The sequence below is a fragment of the Geotrypetes seraphini genome, chromosome 1 (genome assembly GCF_902459505.1).
Source record: "Geotrypetes seraphini chromosome 1, aGeoSer1.1, whole genome shotgun sequence".
Taxonomy (NCBI): Eukaryota; Metazoa; Chordata; class Amphibia; order Gymnophiona; family Dermophiidae; genus Geotrypetes; species Geotrypetes seraphini.
Window position 1 is genome coordinate 450,164,277 of NC_047084.1, and position 18,846 is coordinate 450,183,122.

Sequence of the window (18,846 nt, forward strand, 5' to 3'; positions counted from 1 at the left end):
AAGAAAATCGCGGATTAACCCCGTGCTCTCCTTGCGCTTTGTACATTTCAAATATCAATGCCAAATAACAAAAATTTTCAAAAAGCTACGGCCACAGCTTGTACAGCTTGCAACAGTACTTCAGAAAAATAACGGTTGGTAAGAAGACTTCCATGATATTACACAAAGAGGTGTGGCAGAGCGTTCCAGAGTTTGGGTCCAACAATACTTATGAACTTCCCAAAAGAAGATTATCAGATGAATGCAGCATCCTGGTAGGCTGGTAATGTTGTAACAATGTGGAGATAGGTTGTGGGGGGGGGGGGCTAAGTTACGGAGAGCTTTGTAAGTCAAGCATAGAAGCTTGAAGATGATTCTCTGTTCTATTGGAAGCCAGTGGAATGAGATTAGAGCTGGGGAATTTTCAGTTTTGGTGATGATACGTACAGTGGAGTTTTGGGCAACTTGCAGGGCTCTCAGATGCCGCTTTGAGATTCTAACTAAAAGACTATTACAGTAGTCAAAGCAGGGCCTGAATAACCAAATGAAAGTTGGAGAAGGACAGAACCTTACGTAAACGTCTGACAACTTTTAGTTTGTGGGAAAACCATGGAAACTACCCTGAAGATTTGGTATTTCAAGATGAGGCTGAAGTCTAGAATCACTCCAAGATTGCACGTTTTATCAATTATTGCAATATTGAAATTGTCGATCCTAAGGGATATGGGGTGTAGAAAGCCAAAGGAGACATATGAGATGAGGGGGGGGGTGAGAAACTAACAATCACGGTTCAGGAAAGAGACCTTCGGGTGATCGTGTCTGAGGATATGAACATAACATAACATTCCGCTTATATACCGTAGGACCGTGAAGCTCTATGTGGTTTACAAAAGAGAAAGTTATTGCAATTGAATAGACAAACTTACCCTCTCTTCTACAAAACTGCGCTAGCAGTTCTAACGCAGAGAGCCGCACTGCTCCCGATGCTCATAGGAACTCTATGAGCGTCGGGAGCAGCGCAGGCCATTCAGCACGGCTCCCCACGCTAGAAACTGCTAGCGCAGTTTCGTAGAAGAGGGGGTTAGTTTCCTACATACTTAGGCCCTGATTCTCTAAAAGTGCGTCCCGATTTTAGGCAGCTGTAGGCGTCCTACAGCTGTCTAATCAGCCAATCGGGATGCACGTTTTAAAAAAAAAAAATGCTCCCCAGGCAGGCCGCCTATATTGAAGGCGAGGCCCGCAAGACACCTAGGCCCTGATTCTGTATAGGACGCCCGGGAGAGGCGCGCGGTGAAGGCGAGCGGCAAAGGCGCTCGCCTTAGCGAGAGCGCCTTTGCAAAGGAGCCTTGAGAAGGAGCCCAGCAGCAGCATCTAACATCTAAACAGCTAAGGTACTCTCTCTGTACTCATCTCTCTCTTCTTTCTCTTTTTCTTCAGGTAGCTGCGCGCCGGGCACCACTCATACACACCGTGGGACATAGGAACGAGAAAAGAGCAATGGAGGCTGTGGGAACCCAGCAGAGCTACCCAGTATACTGCATCGGGTGCCATATGTATGACTACCTCCCCTCCGGGAGGCAGGCATACATATGCGGTCGATGCCAGGAACTGGATAGCCTGAAACAGGAGGTCGGGAGACTGCAGGTTAGAGTCCAGGATCTGGAGGGACTCTGCACCATGGAGGAGCAATGCTGGGAAACTAAAGACACCACCAGAGAGAGCCACATCGCGGAACAAGTTAGGGAGCTCGAGAAGTTCATTGAGGAGGCCTGCAGGATGGTGGAGGCACAAGACCGCCAACACACCAGGAGAGAACCAACAGTTGGACGACAGGAACCACCAGACACCATGGGAATAGGACCTTGCGGAGGACCTGGGCAGACAGAGGAGGAGGAGACCCAACAGAGCCAGGAGAAAGGACTAGCGGACTGCGCAGACGACACAGACCTGAGACCTTGCGGAGGACCTGGGCAGACAGAGGAGGAGGAGACCCAACAGAGCCAGGAGAAAGGACTAGCGGACTGCGCAGATGACACAGACCTGAGACCAGGGGCGGAGACACAGCAGAACCCAGAGGACTTACAAATGGACTGCACATATGACACAGATCTGAGACCAGAGAGACAGTTGAAGAAGGGGAGATCGGCTATCGTAGTTGGAGACTCAATCCTGAGAGGAGTAGACAGTCACATAGCCGGAGGGAGAGAGGACAGACTGGTAACATGTCTCCCGGGGGCAAGAACAAAAGACATCATCAACAATATCGAGAGGATCCTGGAGGGAGCCGAGACGGAGGAGACAGCAGTAGTGATCCACAACGGAACCAACGGAAACTTCAACAGGACTACACTAACTGACCAGTTCAGGATCCTGGGGAGGAAACTGAGACTGAGGGCAAGGAAGATAGCCTTCTCAGAGATCCTGCCAGTACCGAGAGCGGACACAAGGAGACAGAGCGAACTACAAGAAATTAACGTTTGGCTGAGGAGATGGTGCGATGAGGAGGGTTTCCACTTTGTTAGGAACTGGACTACTTTCTTGGGGAAGAACAAACTCTACAGAAGAGATGGACTGCACTTTAGCACAGCTGGGACGAGGATGCTGGCACGCAACGTCCAGAACGTCATAGACTTGGCTTTAAACTGAGGAGAAGGGGAAAGCCGACAGTCGATTTGACCTCGACATATCAGACATCAGTACCGGACAAGGATACTGATCTGGGACATTGTAAAGGAGGACTCGGGACTGAGTGTGTATTTTTTGAAAAAGGACCTAAGGACGCATTGCAGGGACTGAGGGCACAAATGGAACTGGTAAGCGGCACTAACACAGAACAACAGGAGCCAGAGGGGCAAAGACTTTGTGAAAAAGAGCCCAGGACTGAGTGGGAATTACGAGAACAAGAGGTGCAGGGGAAACAGGCTGAGGACGTCACAGACACACAGCAGCAGGAGGAGAATGAAGCTCGGGGGCTAGCAAACCATGAGGAGGACTGCAGGGGTACCAAAACAAGAGGAAAACAAAAAGATAGGGCAAAGAACTGGGTCTTAAACTGCCTATACACAAATGCCAGGAGCCTGAGGGCCAAAATGGGAGAACTAGAAATCACTGCCAGCAAAAAGGACCTAGACATAATTGGAGTCACAGAAACGTGGTGGACTGAGGACAATCAATGGGATGTGGCCATACCAGGGTACAAACTATACAGGAGAGACAAGACACATAAAAAGGGTGGAGGAATAACGCTGTACATAAAAGACTCCATACCCTCAACCAGGATGGAAACAACAGTACGGGCGGATGGCTTGGAATCACTATGGGTTAAGCTACAGGGAGGAACTGGGGCAGACATTAAATTGGGTCTGTACTACCGCCCACCTGGACAACATGAAGAAATCGACCAGGACCTGGAAGCTGAACTGAGGCAGGTATGCGGAAGCGGAAATGTGGTGGTGATGGGGGACTTCAACTATCCTGGGATAGACTGAAGTATTGGGCATTCAAACTGCGCTAGGGAGAACAAATTCCTAGAGGTCACGAGGGACTGTTTCATGGAGCAACTGGTCATGGAACCAACACGGGGTGACGCCACTCTTGACCTAATCTTCAACGGACTAGGGGGGCCAGCAAAGGAGGTGGCAGTATTAGCCCCGCTAGGTAACAGCGATCACAACACGATCCAGTGCAGGCTAGAAATTGGATCATCAAAGGGGAAAAGAACCACAACGACGGCACTCAACTTCAAAAAAGGAAATTATGATGCCATGAGGGAAATGGTGGGAAAGAAGCTCAAAGGCAACATAGGGAAGATGGAATCCATAGAAAAAGCCTGTACCTTACTCAAGGGAACTGTGCATGAAGCGCAAAACCGGTGCATCCCCAAGTTCAGGAAAGGGTGCAAAAAAAATAGAACAAAAAACCCAGTGTGGATAACAAATGCAGTGAAGAAGGCGATAAACGACAAGAAAGCATCGTTCAGAAAATGGAAAAAAGACCAAACAGAGGAGAACCAAAAAGTGCACAAAGAACACCAGAAGGAGTGTCACCGAGTGGTTAGAAAAGCAAAAAGAGAATACGAAGAGAGACTGGCAAAGGAAGCAACAAACTTCGTCATTCTTCAGATACGTCAAGGGGAAGCAACCGGCAAGAGAAGAAATGGGACCATTGGATGATGGAGACAGAAAGGGAATAGTAAAAGAAGAGAAAGAAATAGCTGACAGGTTAAATGAGTTCTTCACGTCAGTCTTCACGATGGAGAATACAACCAACATTCCGGAACCCGAGGAGATCACAATTGGAGACCAAGATGATAAGCTGGTCAATTTAGAGATAAGCCAAGAAGATGTACTCAGGCAGATAGACAGACTAAAGAGTGACAAATCGCCAGGTCCGGACGGCATTCACCCAAGGGTACTCAAGGAACTAAAAAACGAAATAGCGGAGCCACTTCGACAAATATACAACCTATCCTTAAAAACCGGAGAGATCCCAGAGGATTGGAAAATAGCAAATGTTACGCCCATCTTCAAGAAGGGCTCAAGGGGCGACCCAGGAAACTACAGGCCGGTGAGCCTGACCTCAGTCCCGGGAAAGATGATGGAGGCACTGATTAAAGACAGCATCTGTGAACACACCGAAAAAAATGGGCAGCTAAAACCGAGTCAACATGGCTTCTGCAAGGGCAGGTCATGCCTCACAAACTTATTGTACTTCTTTGAGGGGGTGAACAGCCAGGTGGATAAAGGGGAATCTATAGACATCATTTACCTTGACTTCCAAAAAGCCTTCGACAAGGTACCACATGAGAGACTGCTTAAGAAGATATGGAACCACGGGGTGCAAGGGGAGGTCCACCGATGGATCAAAAACTGGCTGGCGAACAGGAAGCAGAGGGTTGGTGTAAAGGGCCATTACTCAGACTGGAAAGGGGTCATGAGCGGAGTTCCGCAGGGGTCGGTGCTAGGACCGCTCCTGTTCAATATCTACATAAACGACCTAGAGGTGGGAACCAAGTGTGAGGTCATTAAATTTGCAGATGACACCAAACTATACAGCAGGGCTCAAACCAGGGAAGACTGCGAAGATCTCCAAAAGGATCTTACGCAGCTGGAAAAGTGGGCCGAAAAATGGCAAATGAGCTTCAACATAGGGAAATGCAAGGTCATGCACGTGGGGAAAAAGAACCCGATGTTCACATACAAAATGGGGGGAACACCACTAGGGGTCAGTAACCTGGAGAGAGACCTGGGAGTGATGGTAGACGCAACACTGAAGGCATCGGCGCAGTGCGCCACAGCCTCAAAGAAAGCAAACAGAATGTTGGGTGTCATTAAGAAGGGTATTACGACCAGGACGAAGGAAGTCATCATGCCGCTGTATCGTGCAATGGTGCGGCCGCATCTGGAGTACTGTGTCCAGTACTGGTCGCCATACCTCAAGAAGGACATGGCAGTACTTGAGGGAGTACAGAGAAGAGCAACTAAACTGATAAAAGGAATGAAAAATCTCCCATATACCGACAGATTGAAGCAGTTGGGACTTTTCTCCCTGGAAAAGCGGAGACTTAGAGGAGACATGATAGAAACCTTCAAGATCCTGAAGGGCATAGAAAAAGTAGACAGGGACAGATTTTTCAAATTATGGGGCACCACAAGTACAAGGGGTCACTCGGAGAAATTGAAAGGGGACAGGTTTAGAACAAACGCTAGGAAGTTCTTTTTCACTCAGAGGGTGGTGGATACATGGAACGCGCTTCCAGAGGCTGTTGTAGACAAGAAAACATTAAATGGTTTCAAAGAAGGTTTGGATAGATTCCTAGAAGAAAAAGGGATTGAAGGGTATAGATAGGTATAGACCACTACTCAGGCAATGGGCCTGATGGGCCGCCGCGGGAGCGGACCGCTGGGCAGGATGGACCTATGGTCTGCCTCAGCGGAGGCAACTTCTTATGTTCTTATGTTCTTATAGTTGGGACTTTGTCATTTTCGAGGAGGATGAATTTAGTTTTATCTGGGTTGAGTTTCAGTTTGTGTTCTTTCATCCAGTTTGTGTTCGACGTATTATGTTTGTCATGGTGGTCTTTGGCTGATCATATGGCATGAGGATGGTGATATCATCCACATAACTATACGTGGTTATGCCTAGGTTATCCAGGTATGCTCCGAGAGAGGCAGTGTATAGTTGAAGAGAGTAGGGGATAATGGGGATCCCTGTGGTACGCCGCAAGGGTTTGACCAAGGATCTGATTTTTCTTTGTTTGATTTTACTCTGTAGGTTCTGGATTTTAGGAAGCCTTCAAACCAAGAATATACCGTATCTGAGATACCTATTGCATCCAAGATTTGAAGAAGGATGTTATGATCAACTAGGTCAAATGCTGCAGTCAGGTCCAGTTGTATGAGAAGCATTTTTTTTCCTGTGCTGAGATGTTGTCTGGCTGTGTCCATAAGGGAGCCTAGGAGTGTCTCTGTGCTAAAGTTGGTTCTGAATCCTGATTGCATGGGGTGGAGTAGGTTATGGTCATCTAGATAGTTTGTGAGGAGTTTGGCTACTAGGCCTTCTGTAATTTTGACATATAGCGGTATTGAGGCAATGGGTCTGAAGTTGGATGGTTGGTCCGTTGGTCCTTTTGGGTCTTTTTGAATTGGGGTGATGATGATTTCACTGAGGTCAGTAGGGAAAAAGCCATCTGTGAGTGTAGTTTGTATCCATTGCAGAAGTAGAGTACGAAATTTTACACTGGAGGTGGTAAGGAGATATGCTGGGCAGTGGTTGAGGTCACAGGAGGCGTGGCTGTATTTTTTGTAGAGTTTATTGAATTCGGACCATTGTATGTTGGGGAATTGAGACCATGTTCTGTCCACTGCAGTAGATTCTTTTTCTATGGGGTGAGTTGTGATTTCATTTAGGTTGGATGGGGTAAAGTTGAGGGTGGCTCTGGCGTTGGTGATTTTGTTCTTGAAATAATCTGCTAAGAGGGTAGCTGAGGGGGGTGGGGTGTTGTTAGTGGTTGTGTAGGGTTTGGTGTCAGTTAGGTCTTTTAATATTTGGAATAGTTTTTTGGTATCTTGGGTTTCTGTGCCTATAAGGTTTGTGTAGTGAGTTTTCCTCTTGTCTTTTAGTAGGAGTTTATATTGTTTGTTAATTTTTTTCCAGGCGGTTTTCGTTTGATCTAGGTTTGTTTTTCTCCATTTTCTTTCTAATCTTCTGCATTGTCTTTTAAGTTGGAGCAGATCATTGTCAAACCATTGGTCTGATCTTCTACTGGTTCTAGTTTTGGTTTGTAGTGGGGCTAGTTCGTCCTGGATGTTGGTGGCTAGAATATTCCAGTGAGAGATGAAGTCTTTTGGGTCGCAGTCCTGGAGTGTTTCATCTATTTTTGTCCAGAATACGGTTGGCTCAATATGTTTGCGTGAGGTGTATGTTATTTTTTGGGATTTAGGTGTGGTTTTGTTCTTGGTCCAGTTAATGCTGAAATTGTAAGTGTAGTGGTCTGACCAGAGGGATTGGGACCAGGTTCCATTGAGTGTTTGAATTACTGGGGTGGCTGGTTGGTGGGTCATGAAGGCTGCAATGTCAAGTTGATGTCCTTTTTCATGAGTGGTTTGTGGGTTTAGGATTTGGAAAGATAAGGCATTGAGAAATGCTAGACAGATTTTTGCTGGTGTGGATTTTGGGTCTTCTAGGTGGAGGTTTAGATCTCCTAGGATAAGGTTATATTCTGCTGTTAAGGAGTTTTGGTAGATGAAGTTTTCAAATTCAGGTCTCGCTGTGGTCCAGTTACCTGGTGTTATGTAACAGAGCATGCAGTTTAGTGAGTTTTTTAGTGTGGAGCTTGTGAGATGACAGGCAAGGAAGTTCATTTGTGTGGTGGATGTTTTTTCTTGTATATTTAGGGTTAGGGAGTCTTTGAATATTATTGCTAGTCCTCCTCCTCTTTTTTTCTCTCTGCAGGTCACTGTTATTTTGTACCCATGCGGGCATACCTCTGTTATTCTGGGGTCTGCATCTGAGGTTAACCAGGTTTCTGTGAGGAAGAGACAGTCTAGGTTTTCGGTTTTTATCCAATTTTTTATATGTTCTGTTTTAGATCCTAAGGCTCTGATGTTTACGTAGGCACAATTTAGAGTAGTGATTTCTGTTTGATTCTTGTGGGTCGTTTCAGGGAAGATGAGTGTTTTAGGAGGAGGTTGAGGTTTGGTCTTGGGAAGTGTTGTTCTTTTTCTCCAGGTTATGGTGATGGGATGTTGGGTGTGGGTCTGGTGGTTCGAGTTTCTTGTTAAAAGGGCTCTCCTGTTGTGGAGTTGGAAATTGTTTACAGAGGAGCTTGTAGGTGTGGTGGATAAGTTGTTTGCTATTACTTTCCAGCTGGTAATGAGGAGGATTATTATTAGGGTGGCTTGAGTATGTGTTTGTGGGGATAGCTTCATCTTTGGTGGCAGTGGGTGGGGGTCTGGACTGGTTCTGAAAGCTGTTTGTCCTGTTGTTGTTGGTGAGGGAGATAGATCTTGCTGTTTTGTGGTAGATGGGTTCTGCTATTTGTCTGATCAAATGATTGACCTGTTGGGGACTTTGATATAACATACAGAATCCCTCTGAATATGGTCTGAATGGCTCTCTGTGCACATAGGCCCTGATTCTCCAAAGTGCCGTTCCGATTTTAGGCAGCTGTAGGCGTCCTACAGCTGTCTAATCAGCTAATCGGGATGCACATTTAAAAAAAAAAAAAATGCTCCCCAGGCAGGCCTGAAGGCGCCTCCGGGAGCCTAGGGAGACCCGCAAGATGCCTAAGCTCATCTAAGGGCCTTAGGCGGGCCTTAGGCTGAACCTAGGCGGCCCTACGCGTCTCCCTAGTAGAGGAGAAGCTTAAAATGTAGGCCAGCAAAATGCTGGTCTACATTGTAAGTAGACGCGGCCGCTATACTTATCGCGGCAAGGGATCTCTCTGCCGCGATAAGTATAGCGGGCCGCGGGCTGTCCAATCTCTGGCAGGAAGGGTGCCCAATCCCTCCTGCCCGAAGACGCACCCTCCTGACACTACCGACCGCCCCCCCCCCGACATTACCGATCCCCCCCCCCCCCGACAATATCGATCGCTGGCAGGAGGATGCCCAATCCCTCCTGCCCGAAGATGCAACCCCCCCCGGCGCTAACAACCCCCAAACCTCCACTCCATCAAACCTGTTCTTACGGCGAGATGGGTCTTGCACGTCCAGCCGGCAGGCAAGCCTCGTCGAAATGAGGCTCTAGAAGCCTGGACCAATCAGGCCTTAGGCATAGCGGATCCGCCCATCCCCACTAAGTCTAAGGTCTGATTGGCCAATCAGGCCTAGATTAAGTGGGGATGGGCGGACCCGCTATGCCTAAGGCCTGATTGGTCCAGGCTTCTAGAGCCTCATTTCGACGAGGCTTGCCTGCCGGCTGGACGTGCAAGACCCATCTCGCCGTAAGAACAGGTTTGGTGGAGTGGAGGTTTGGGGGTTGTTAGCGCCGGGGGGGGTGCGTCTTCGGGCAGGAGGGATTGGGCACCCTCCTGCCAGCGATCGATATTGTCGGGGGGGGATCGGTAATGTCGGGGGGGGCGGTTGGTAGTGTCGGGGGGGGGTGTCTTCGGTCAGGAGGGTTTGGGCACCCTCCTGCCAGCGATCAGTCAGGGGGCCACAGCCCGTTATACTTATAGCGGCAGAGAGATCCCTTGCCGCGATAAGTGTAGCGGGCCGTGTCTAATCTAACCCGATTCTCTAACCCGCGTCTGTAACATGGACGCCGGTTTACAGAATCGGGGTTTAGTTTAGGCCGATTCTGAATAGGACGCCTCTCCCGGGCGTCCTATACAGAATCAGGGCCTAGGTGTCTTGCGGGCCTCGCCTTCAATATAGGCGGCCTGCCTGGGGGAGCATTTTTTTTAAAAAACGTGCATCCCGATTGGCTGATTAGACAGTTGTAGGACGCCTACAGCTGCCTAAAATCGGGACGCACTTTTGGAGAATCAGGGCCATATAGCTCAGCTGAAACATTGAATCTCTGAATGTAATTAGAATGACTTTGAGCACATATAGCTCAGCTGGAACATATAGAATCTCTCTGAATACAGTCAGAATAACCCTCTGTGCACATATAGCTTAGCTGAAATATACAGCCTACTCCTATTAAAATCATTCTGACCGTATTCAGAGAGGTTCTGATCTATACTGTATATTCTAGCCTAGCCATATGTCCACAGAGACATTTGACAATATTCACAGAGGTTCTTTGTAGTCCAGCTGAGTTATATGTGCATAAAGTCATTCTGACTGAATTTGGAGAGATGCTATGGAGCATATTTTCAAAGATTCCTATGTAACTTTGTAAGTCTGTGCTTTGAAAATACACCTCTATATGTTCTATTTTAGCTATAGATGTACAGAAACTCATGCTGGCTGTATTTAGAGAGTTTTCATATGTTCCAGCTTAGCTGTATGTGCCCAAAGAGCCATTCTGACTATAATCATAGAGGTTCTAAACAGTATATTCCAGCTTACTTCTATGTGCACAAAGAATCATTCTGTGTTCAGAGAGATTCTATATGTGTATATATTAGCTATATGTGTAGAGACAGCCTGACTATATTCAGAGAGGTTCTGTATTTTTCAGCTGAGCTATGTATGAACAACCATTCTGTTACGTCCCTTCCGGATTCCATATGCTCAGTGTTCAATCCCAACCCGCAATATGAGCTGCAAAAATCCAACACCTCCCTGAGCACATGCTCCTCCCTCTTAGACTGAAACCTAGAAACATATCCAGTTACAATTTCTGCAAGCAATCCATGCAGAAGTCTTTTACAGTTGCTCTGCTTATTTTTCTTGTTTTTTTGCTTAAAGTTCACTTTTCGGTGGCTTCCGTGTCTTGAGACCCCTTTCCCGTGGTCCCCTGTCAGAGGAAAGGACGCAGTCCAGTGATGCTGGATTACTGCTTCACAGAGAAACTCTGGTGGATCTGTGGAGTCAATCTTCTGTGTGCCACCCTTCCTAAATTTGGGGTCCATTCCTCTAGAAGTTTGCTTGCCTGCAGACCTTGTCATGGATTTTAAGCACAGGCTGTATGCGTCTGGATGTGAGCCCACCTGGGTTTCAAGGCGCAGACTGCCTTTCCTGCCCCCGACCGTGTGGCGAGGATCTGTGGGGGTGGAGGTCATAATCGGTGTCCGGCCAACTGGCAGTCCGAAGGTCTTCAACTCTGGTCATTTGGAGAAGTTTCTGAGGCAGAAAATCCTTTCCCTCCATTCAGCTGCTCTTAAACTGCTGACAGGCAGTGACACCTAGGCCCTGATTCTGTATAGGACGCCCGGGAGAAGCGTCCTATTCAGAATCGGCCTAAACTAAACCCCGATTCTGTAAACCGGCGTCCATGTTACAGACGCGGGTTAGAGAATCGGGTTAGATTAGACACGGCCCGCTACACTTATCGCGGCAAGGGATCTCTCTGCCGCTATAAGTATAACGGGCTGTGGCCCCCTGACTGATCGCTGGCAGGAGGGTGCCCAAACCCTCCTGACCGAAGACACCCCCCCCCCGACACTACCAACCGCCCCCCCCCCCCGACATTACCGATCCCCCCCCCCCCGACAATATCGATCGCTGGCAGGAGGGTGCCCAATCCCTCCTGCCCGAAGACGCACCCCCCCCGGCGCTAACAACCCCCAAACCTCCACTCCACCAAACCTGTTCTTACGGCGAGATGGGTCTTGCACGTCCAGCCGGCAGGCAAGCCTCGTCGAAATGAGGCTCTAGAAGCCTGGACCAATCAGGCCTTAGGCATAGCGGGTCCGCCCATCCCCACTTAATCTAGGCCTGATTGGCCAATCAGACCTTAGACTTAGTGGGGATGGGCGGATCCGCTATGCCTAAGGCCTGATTGGTCCAGGCTTCTAGAGCCTCATTTCGACGAGGCTTGCCTGCCGGCTGGACGTGCAAGACCCATCTCGCCGTAAGAACAGGTTTGATGGAGTGGAGGTTTGGGGGTTGTTAGCGCCGGGGGGGGGGGGTGCATCTTCGGGCAGGAGGGATTGGGCACCCTCCTGCCAGCGATCGATATTGTCGGGGGGGGGAGATCGGTAATGTCGGGGGGGGCGGTCGGTAGTGTCAGGAGGGTGCGTCTTCGGGCAGGAGGGATTGGGCACCCTTCCTGCCAGAGATTGGACAGCCCACGGCCCGCTATACTTACATAAGCAATGCCTCTGCCGGGTCAGACCTGAGGTCCATCGTGCCCAGCAGTCCGCTCACGCGGCGGCCCAACAGGTCCAGGACCTGCATAATAATCCTCTATCTATACCCCTCTATCCCCTTTTCCAACAGGAAATTGTCCAATCCTTTCTTAAACCCCAGTACCGTACTCTGCCCTATTACATCCTCTGGAAGCGCATTCCAAGTCTCCACCACCCGCTGAGTAAAGAAAAACTTCCTAGCATTTGTTCTGAATCTATCCCCATCCAATTTTTCCGAATGCCCTCTTGTTCTTTTATGTTTTGAAAGGTCTTTAAGAAAGGTTCAAGGGGAGATCCTGAAAACTACAGACCGGTGAGTCTGACCTCGGTAAGATGATAGAGGCGCTGATAAAGGTCCTCATCATTGATCACCTTGATGGACACAATCTGAAGAGGACCAGCCAGCATGGCTTCAGCAAGGGAAGATCTTGCTTGACGAACTTGCTGCACTTCTTCGAGGGAGTAAACAGGCAGATAGACAAGGGCGAGCTGGTCGACATTGTATATCTGGATTTTCAGAAAGCGTTTGACAAGGTCCCGCATGAACGACTACTTTGAAAAATTGCGAGCCATGGAATCAAGGGTGAAATACTCATGTGGATTAAAAACTTGGTTGGCGGATAGGAAACAGAGAGTGGGGGTAAATGGACAATATTCAGACTGGAAAAGCATCATGAGTGGAGTGCCGCAGGGTTCGGTGCTTGTACCCATGCTCTTCAACATATTTATAAACAAACTGGAGCGAAGTGATTAAATTTCCAGACGATACAAAGTTATTCAGAGTGGTGAAGACGCAGAAGGATTGCGAAGACCTGCAACGTGACATAAACACACTTGAGAAATGGGCCGTGACATGGCAAGTGAGGTTTAACATGGATAAGTGTAAGGTGATGCATGTCGGTAACAAAAATCTTATACACGAATACAGGATGTCTGGTGCGGTACTCGGAGAGACCCCCCAGGAAAGAGACCTGGCAGTACTGGTTGACAAGTCGATGAAGCCATCCGCGCAATGTGCGGCGGCTGTGAAAAGGGCGAACAGAATGTTAGGAATGATTTTTTTTTTTTAATGCTACATTGAATCTTTCTTAAAAAGATTAGTTTTACACCTTGTACATCATATCTGCAGTTTTTTTTCCTTTGTTTTGGTGGATAGAAATGACACCTGAAATACATTAGTAGTCTTGAGTGGGAGGAAGCAGTGGAATCTCTAACCCTCATTGGTTCTTTTTTGCAGAGGGGCGTTTTCAGAAGTGGTCCTAGCACAGGAACGGAACTCCAAGAGGTTGGTGGCTCTCAAGTGTATCCCGAAGAAGGCTCTGAGGGGCAAGGAGGCTGTTGTGGAGAATGAAATAGCCGTGCTGAAGAAGTAAGTAATGCCATGGGAGAATAGGGAATGAGATCTTATCTTATTATCTCTGGACTTATTTCATATCTGGTAGTTAGAGCAGTGGACTCAGAACCAGGGAAATCAGAGTTCAAATCCCACCACCACTCTTTGCGATCTTGGAGGCGGCAGCAGAAGTGGAGGAGGGGGGTGCACATCCACATTCTGTGATCTGATGCCTCTCCTACTTCTCCCTCAGACCTTGAGCAACAGGTAAGAGTGGTCACAGCAGCTTATGGCATCTCCAAACATCGGTAACCTCCTGCCACGGTCACGGTCCTCCTGCCACTGTGTGGTCAGTGGTATAGTGAGGGAAGGAAGCGCTAACCCTACTCTTCCCTGCCACTCAAGCTCCCCTCGCCTACCTCTTGAAATGTTCGCTGGTGCAAGCAGCATATTCCACCTCCTGCTTGCATAGGCTTCGGCTTCCTTTTGACATCACGTTCTGGTCCTTCGACCAGGACGTGATGTTAGAAGGGAGCCGAGGCTGGCGCAAACAGGAGGTGGGCTTGTGATTGGAGGTGGGATTTTGATTGGATTAATAATATCACAAAGGGCTAAATGATGTATAGGGCAGTTCTAATTTAGACTTATGTCTGGTGCTGGTCACCTATGAGTTACTGCCCGAGCCCATAATCCCTCGTTTGTATACCAAGGGCTCATACTGATGTCCATTATTTAAAGAACTTTTGCAATTATTTTGCATTTTTTCCTAGTTCAAGCATTTTTCCCGAGGGATTAAGAGTGTTAGCCAATTATAGATTGGGTTGCACCGATGAACATTTCAAGAGGTACGCGGGAGAGGGGGAGAGGTGCCAGCACCCCTGCCAAGATGGCATCCAGGGCGGTCTTCCCCCCCCCCACTACTTGCGGTCTTAAATTTTGAGTGAGCTATGATCTTTTGCCCCCCTAATATCTGTCTGTTCTAGGTGACCACATCCCTCTCACTGATGCTGTCACATCACTTTTTCGCATTCCTTCCTTTACCTTTAAATAACCTTATGTCCTTGACTTTCTTAGTTTCTGGAGAATTCTACCCTCTGGTAACTTATTGCACATGTGCATCCTATCTACATTTTCCCTTTTTTATTGTACAAAAAACACCTTAAGCTCTGTCAGGGTTTCAAAGGATGGCTTTAAATGCAGGCCATGCACCATTTGGTAATCCTCTTCAGAGAAATGGCATAGCAGCCATGCTAGTTCACTCTTAAAGATAATGTAGAAATTCAGGAAAATGGCCCCCAAAATGGGAAGGACTGTCACATAGAGCTCACAGCTAGATTTTGAACATGTAATAATGGAGCTTTCCTTGGGAGGGGTGGGGATCTGTGGGATTAATATTGGTTATGTTATTGGTTGGTTATGTTATAGGCCACTGTGAAGAAACAACGCAGAGGTCTTGGTTTGATAGTGTGTGGAGCTGCTCTGGTTTATATTGCAGGTTTTGTAACAGTTCACAGATTGTAACATAACAGAACGTGCCACTTGTATACCACAAAACCATATGGATCCTTGTGGTTTTCAATAAGCAAGAGGAGCTGAACATCAAAAAGCGGGCTATAATTAAACAAATCAAAAAGGACCAATTATAAAAATTGATCATATAGATAAGCCTTGAGTAGTTTTCTAAAATTTGGATAAGAAGTGGAAGTGGAAAATAATCGGTGAAAAACAGAATCCCAAATGGCTGCCTGATATGAATTGAAATTCAAAAAAGTCTCTCTTGCCATATACCACCAAGAATGCAAAGAACTAGTCAATGATATTTAAACACTGGGGATATCTCAGATGATCTTCTGTCAGCGTAGCAGCACTCCTCACTGAATTCACCCTGTGTATATCAAGACTTTGCAACTCTTTATTACATATCAACCATTAACTTCTATTAAAACCTAGTTTAAACTTCTTTTTCTCTAATTCATTATATTCATTATATTTCCCATTCTTTTCATGTTTTCAAACTTCATGTTGTTTTTTTAGGCTTATTCTTTTTAACTTTTCAGTCCTTAACGTTCATAAATAAACTTAGCTTTTGTTCAGCTGTATAGTCGCACTGCTCCCCACCAACGCGTTTCGATTCTTCTTCAGGACGGGGCGGTGTCAGGTCAAAAGTGCGCTGGGACAAAGGCACGCGCAGACAATTGAGCGCAGCGCGGAGGTGCACGCCGCAGAAAATTACAGTTTTTACGGCTCCGACGGGGGTGGGTGGGGGGGGAACCCCCCCACTTTACTTAATAGAGATCGCGCCGCGTTGTGGGGGGTTGTAACCCCCCACATTTTACTGAAAACTTCACTTTTTCCCTGTTTTTAGGGAAAAAGTTAAGTTTGCAGTAAAATGTGGAGGGTTACAACCCCCCAAACCCCCCACAACGCCGGCGCAATCTCTATTAAGTAAACTGGGGGGGGCTCCCCAACAAAACCCCCCGTCGGAGCCCCTAAAAACTGTAATTTTCTTCGGCGCGCGCCGACAACTGAGCGCAAGACGGAGGCGCGCGCCGAAGAAAATTACAGTTTTTAGGGGCTCCGACGGGGGGTTTTGTTGGGGAGCCCCCCCCAGTTTACTTAATAGAGATCGCGCCGGCGTTGTGGGGGGTTTGGGGGGTTGTAACCTTCCACATTTTACTGCAAACTTAACTTTTTCCCTAAAAACAGGGAAAAAGTGAAGTTTTCAGTAAAATGTGGGGGGTTACAACCCCCCACAACGTGGCGCGATCTCTATTAAGTAAAGTGGGGGGGTTCCCCCCACCCACCCCCGTCAGAGCCATAAAAACTGTAATTTTCTGCGGCGTGCGCCTCCGCGCTGCGCTCAATTGTCTGCGCGTGCCTTTGTCCCAGCGCACTTTTGACCTGACACCGCCCCGTCCTGAAGAAGAATCGAAACGCGTTGGTGGGGAGCAGTGCGACTATACAGCTGAACAAAAGCTAAGTTTATTTATGAACGTTAAGGACTGAAAAGTTAAAAAGAATAAGCCTAAAAAAACAACATGAAGTTTGAAAACATGAAAAGAATGGGAGATATAATGAATGTAATGAATTAGAGAAAAGAAGTTTAAACTAGGTTTTAATAGAAGTTAATGGTTGATATGTAATAAAGAGTTGCAAAAAGTCTTGATATACACAGGGTGAATTCAGTGAGGAGTGTTGCTACGCTGACAGAAGATCATCTGAGATATCCCCAGTGTTTAAATATCATTGACTAGTTCTTTGCATTCTTGGTGGTATATGGCAAGAGAGACTTTTTTGAATTTCAATTGATTGCTTGCCATTTAGCCTATTCATCAGTTTTAATAGCATTGCCTGATATGAAAGCAGTCTGGTGTGAAATCTTTTCTAACGGCATTGTGTTTGTTCAGCTGTAAAAATAAAATTAAATAAATAATCAACCAACAAAAAAAAGATAATGTAGAAAGGGCCTGGGATAGGCACGTGGATCTCAGAGAGAAAAAGGGTTACTGCGGATGGGCAGAGTAGATGGGCCATTTGGCCTTTATCTGCTGTCATGTTTCTAAAAAGAATTAAGGTGATGCCTTTTTTATTGGACTTATCAGAGCTTTGTTAGATTATCTTTCAAAGGTAGCTGATCTGAAGAAGCTAATCTAACAATGCTCTAGTTAGTCCAATAAAAAAAGTAGCACCTAAATTCTTTTGGTTTTGTTTTTATTTCTACGTAATCCTCTTCAGAACTTCCTCTACCTTAACATCCCTTTGAGGGTGTGATCTCTACTTAGAGTATGGTCTGACTGGAGACCTATGGAGAGGTCATAGTGCTTCTCTCTCACTACTAGTGGGGTCTCTCTTGATGCATAAATGTGCACTATACTGCTAGCTTTCTTAGCTTCTTGATCCACTGACTGGCCACCCTGAAGTTATCAGGGATGTTGCCCCCCTTCCTTGTTTGGTGGCTTGTTTGTTTACCTCTCAAATGGTATTTGGCCCTTGGATTCCCCCCAACCCCAGAAATGCATAATTTTCAGGGGGGGGGATTACAGCACAGGATATGTTCCTTGCAGTCCCCAGCCAATAAAAATGAGGAATAAGCTCTATAGGGAAGTATCTGGTTTTACAGCTTAAATATATCTGGCGAAAAGATAATAGGGGTTTGATTACCTTGTTTTGGTTTGTGGCTCCTGCCCCTTCCACTTCCCTTTTAACTTGCTTTGTTTTTCACATTCTCAGAATAAAGCACCAGAACATTGTGACCCTAGAAGACATCTATGAGAGCCCCACCCACCTTTATTTGGTCATGGAACTGTAAGTAGGCTCTTCATGGGCCCTTCTCTCACTCGTGCTAAGGGAGTAGCTGAGAACCAGGATATGGCGAGCGTCACGTAAAGGGGCAGGGACATGATTTTGCTACACACAGTAGGCATGCTGTTAGGCTGAGTAAAATCAGGAGTGGACCGGCTTGTTCTGAAAGAAAATGCAACCAGGTGGTGACTTTGCTTACTTTCCTCAGGGTGACCGGAGGGGAACTGTTTGACCGGATCATAGAACGTGGATATTATACAGAGAAAGATGCCAGTCAGCTAATCAAACAGGTTCTTGATGCTGTGCAGTACCTGCATGATAGGGGCATTGTGCACCGGGACTTAAAGGTAATGGAGAGAGGGGCAGCAGGGGTCCCGTCCTTAAAACTGCTGGGATTATTAGATACCATAAATATTAAGGCAGATACGAACGTTCATCTAACTGATATTTAAAACCAGGAACAGCTCCTGGTCGATATTCAGCGCATTGCCGACTAGGCTTGGCGGCCAAATTAGGCTGCCGAAATAGATGGAATATCTTCAGTTGTTTTTAAATCTAACTGGTCAGTGGTGAATATTGGCTTGGCCACTTAAATTTAAACTGGTCCAAAAACACTCAGATATTGAATGCTGGTCACCGGAAATGATCCAGGACTGAATATCCAGGCTGACCGCCAACCATAGGAGTCAGCCCGGCTGACTCCTGTGGTCTGAATATTGGCCCCCATGTAATTTGTCCATTGTTAATGCAATACTGCAGAACTTGGCCTACCTCAGGCTTAATCATGACGTCTGAGGATCCTTTGTGCCAAACCCAGGGTTTTGTTGGTTTTTTTGTGGGGTTTTTTTTAGCTCTGCTGCTGTTTTATCAGCCCCACTGGGAAGCTGTTCCATGCAGCCACTATCATTCCTTTAAAAGGGTACTTCCTAATGTTGCCTGGAGTCTTTAAGCTTTTCCATTATGACTTCTAGTTCTAGATCAGGGGTTC

At 47.0% G+C, this 18,846-nt stretch overlaps 1 protein-coding gene across 4 annotated transcripts in view; it reads left to right on the forward strand.

Moving 5' to 3' along the window:
* PNCK (pregnancy up-regulated nonubiquitous CaM kinase) overlaps window positions 1-18,846 on the forward strand; it is a 267,950-nt gene that overhangs the window by 212,755 nt on the left and 36,349 nt on the right. For all 4 annotated transcript variants that reach the window (XM_033921036.1, XM_033921019.1, XM_033921044.1 and 1 more), the window contains 3 exons: window positions 13,461-13,592; window positions 17,787-17,861; window positions 18,067-18,205. In XM_033921036.1, the coding sequence (XP_033776927.1) occupies window positions 13,461-13,592; window positions 17,787-17,861; window positions 18,067-18,205 (346 nt within the window). The remainder of the gene's footprint in view (window positions 1-13,460; window positions 13,593-17,786; window positions 17,862-18,066; window positions 18,206-18,846) is intronic.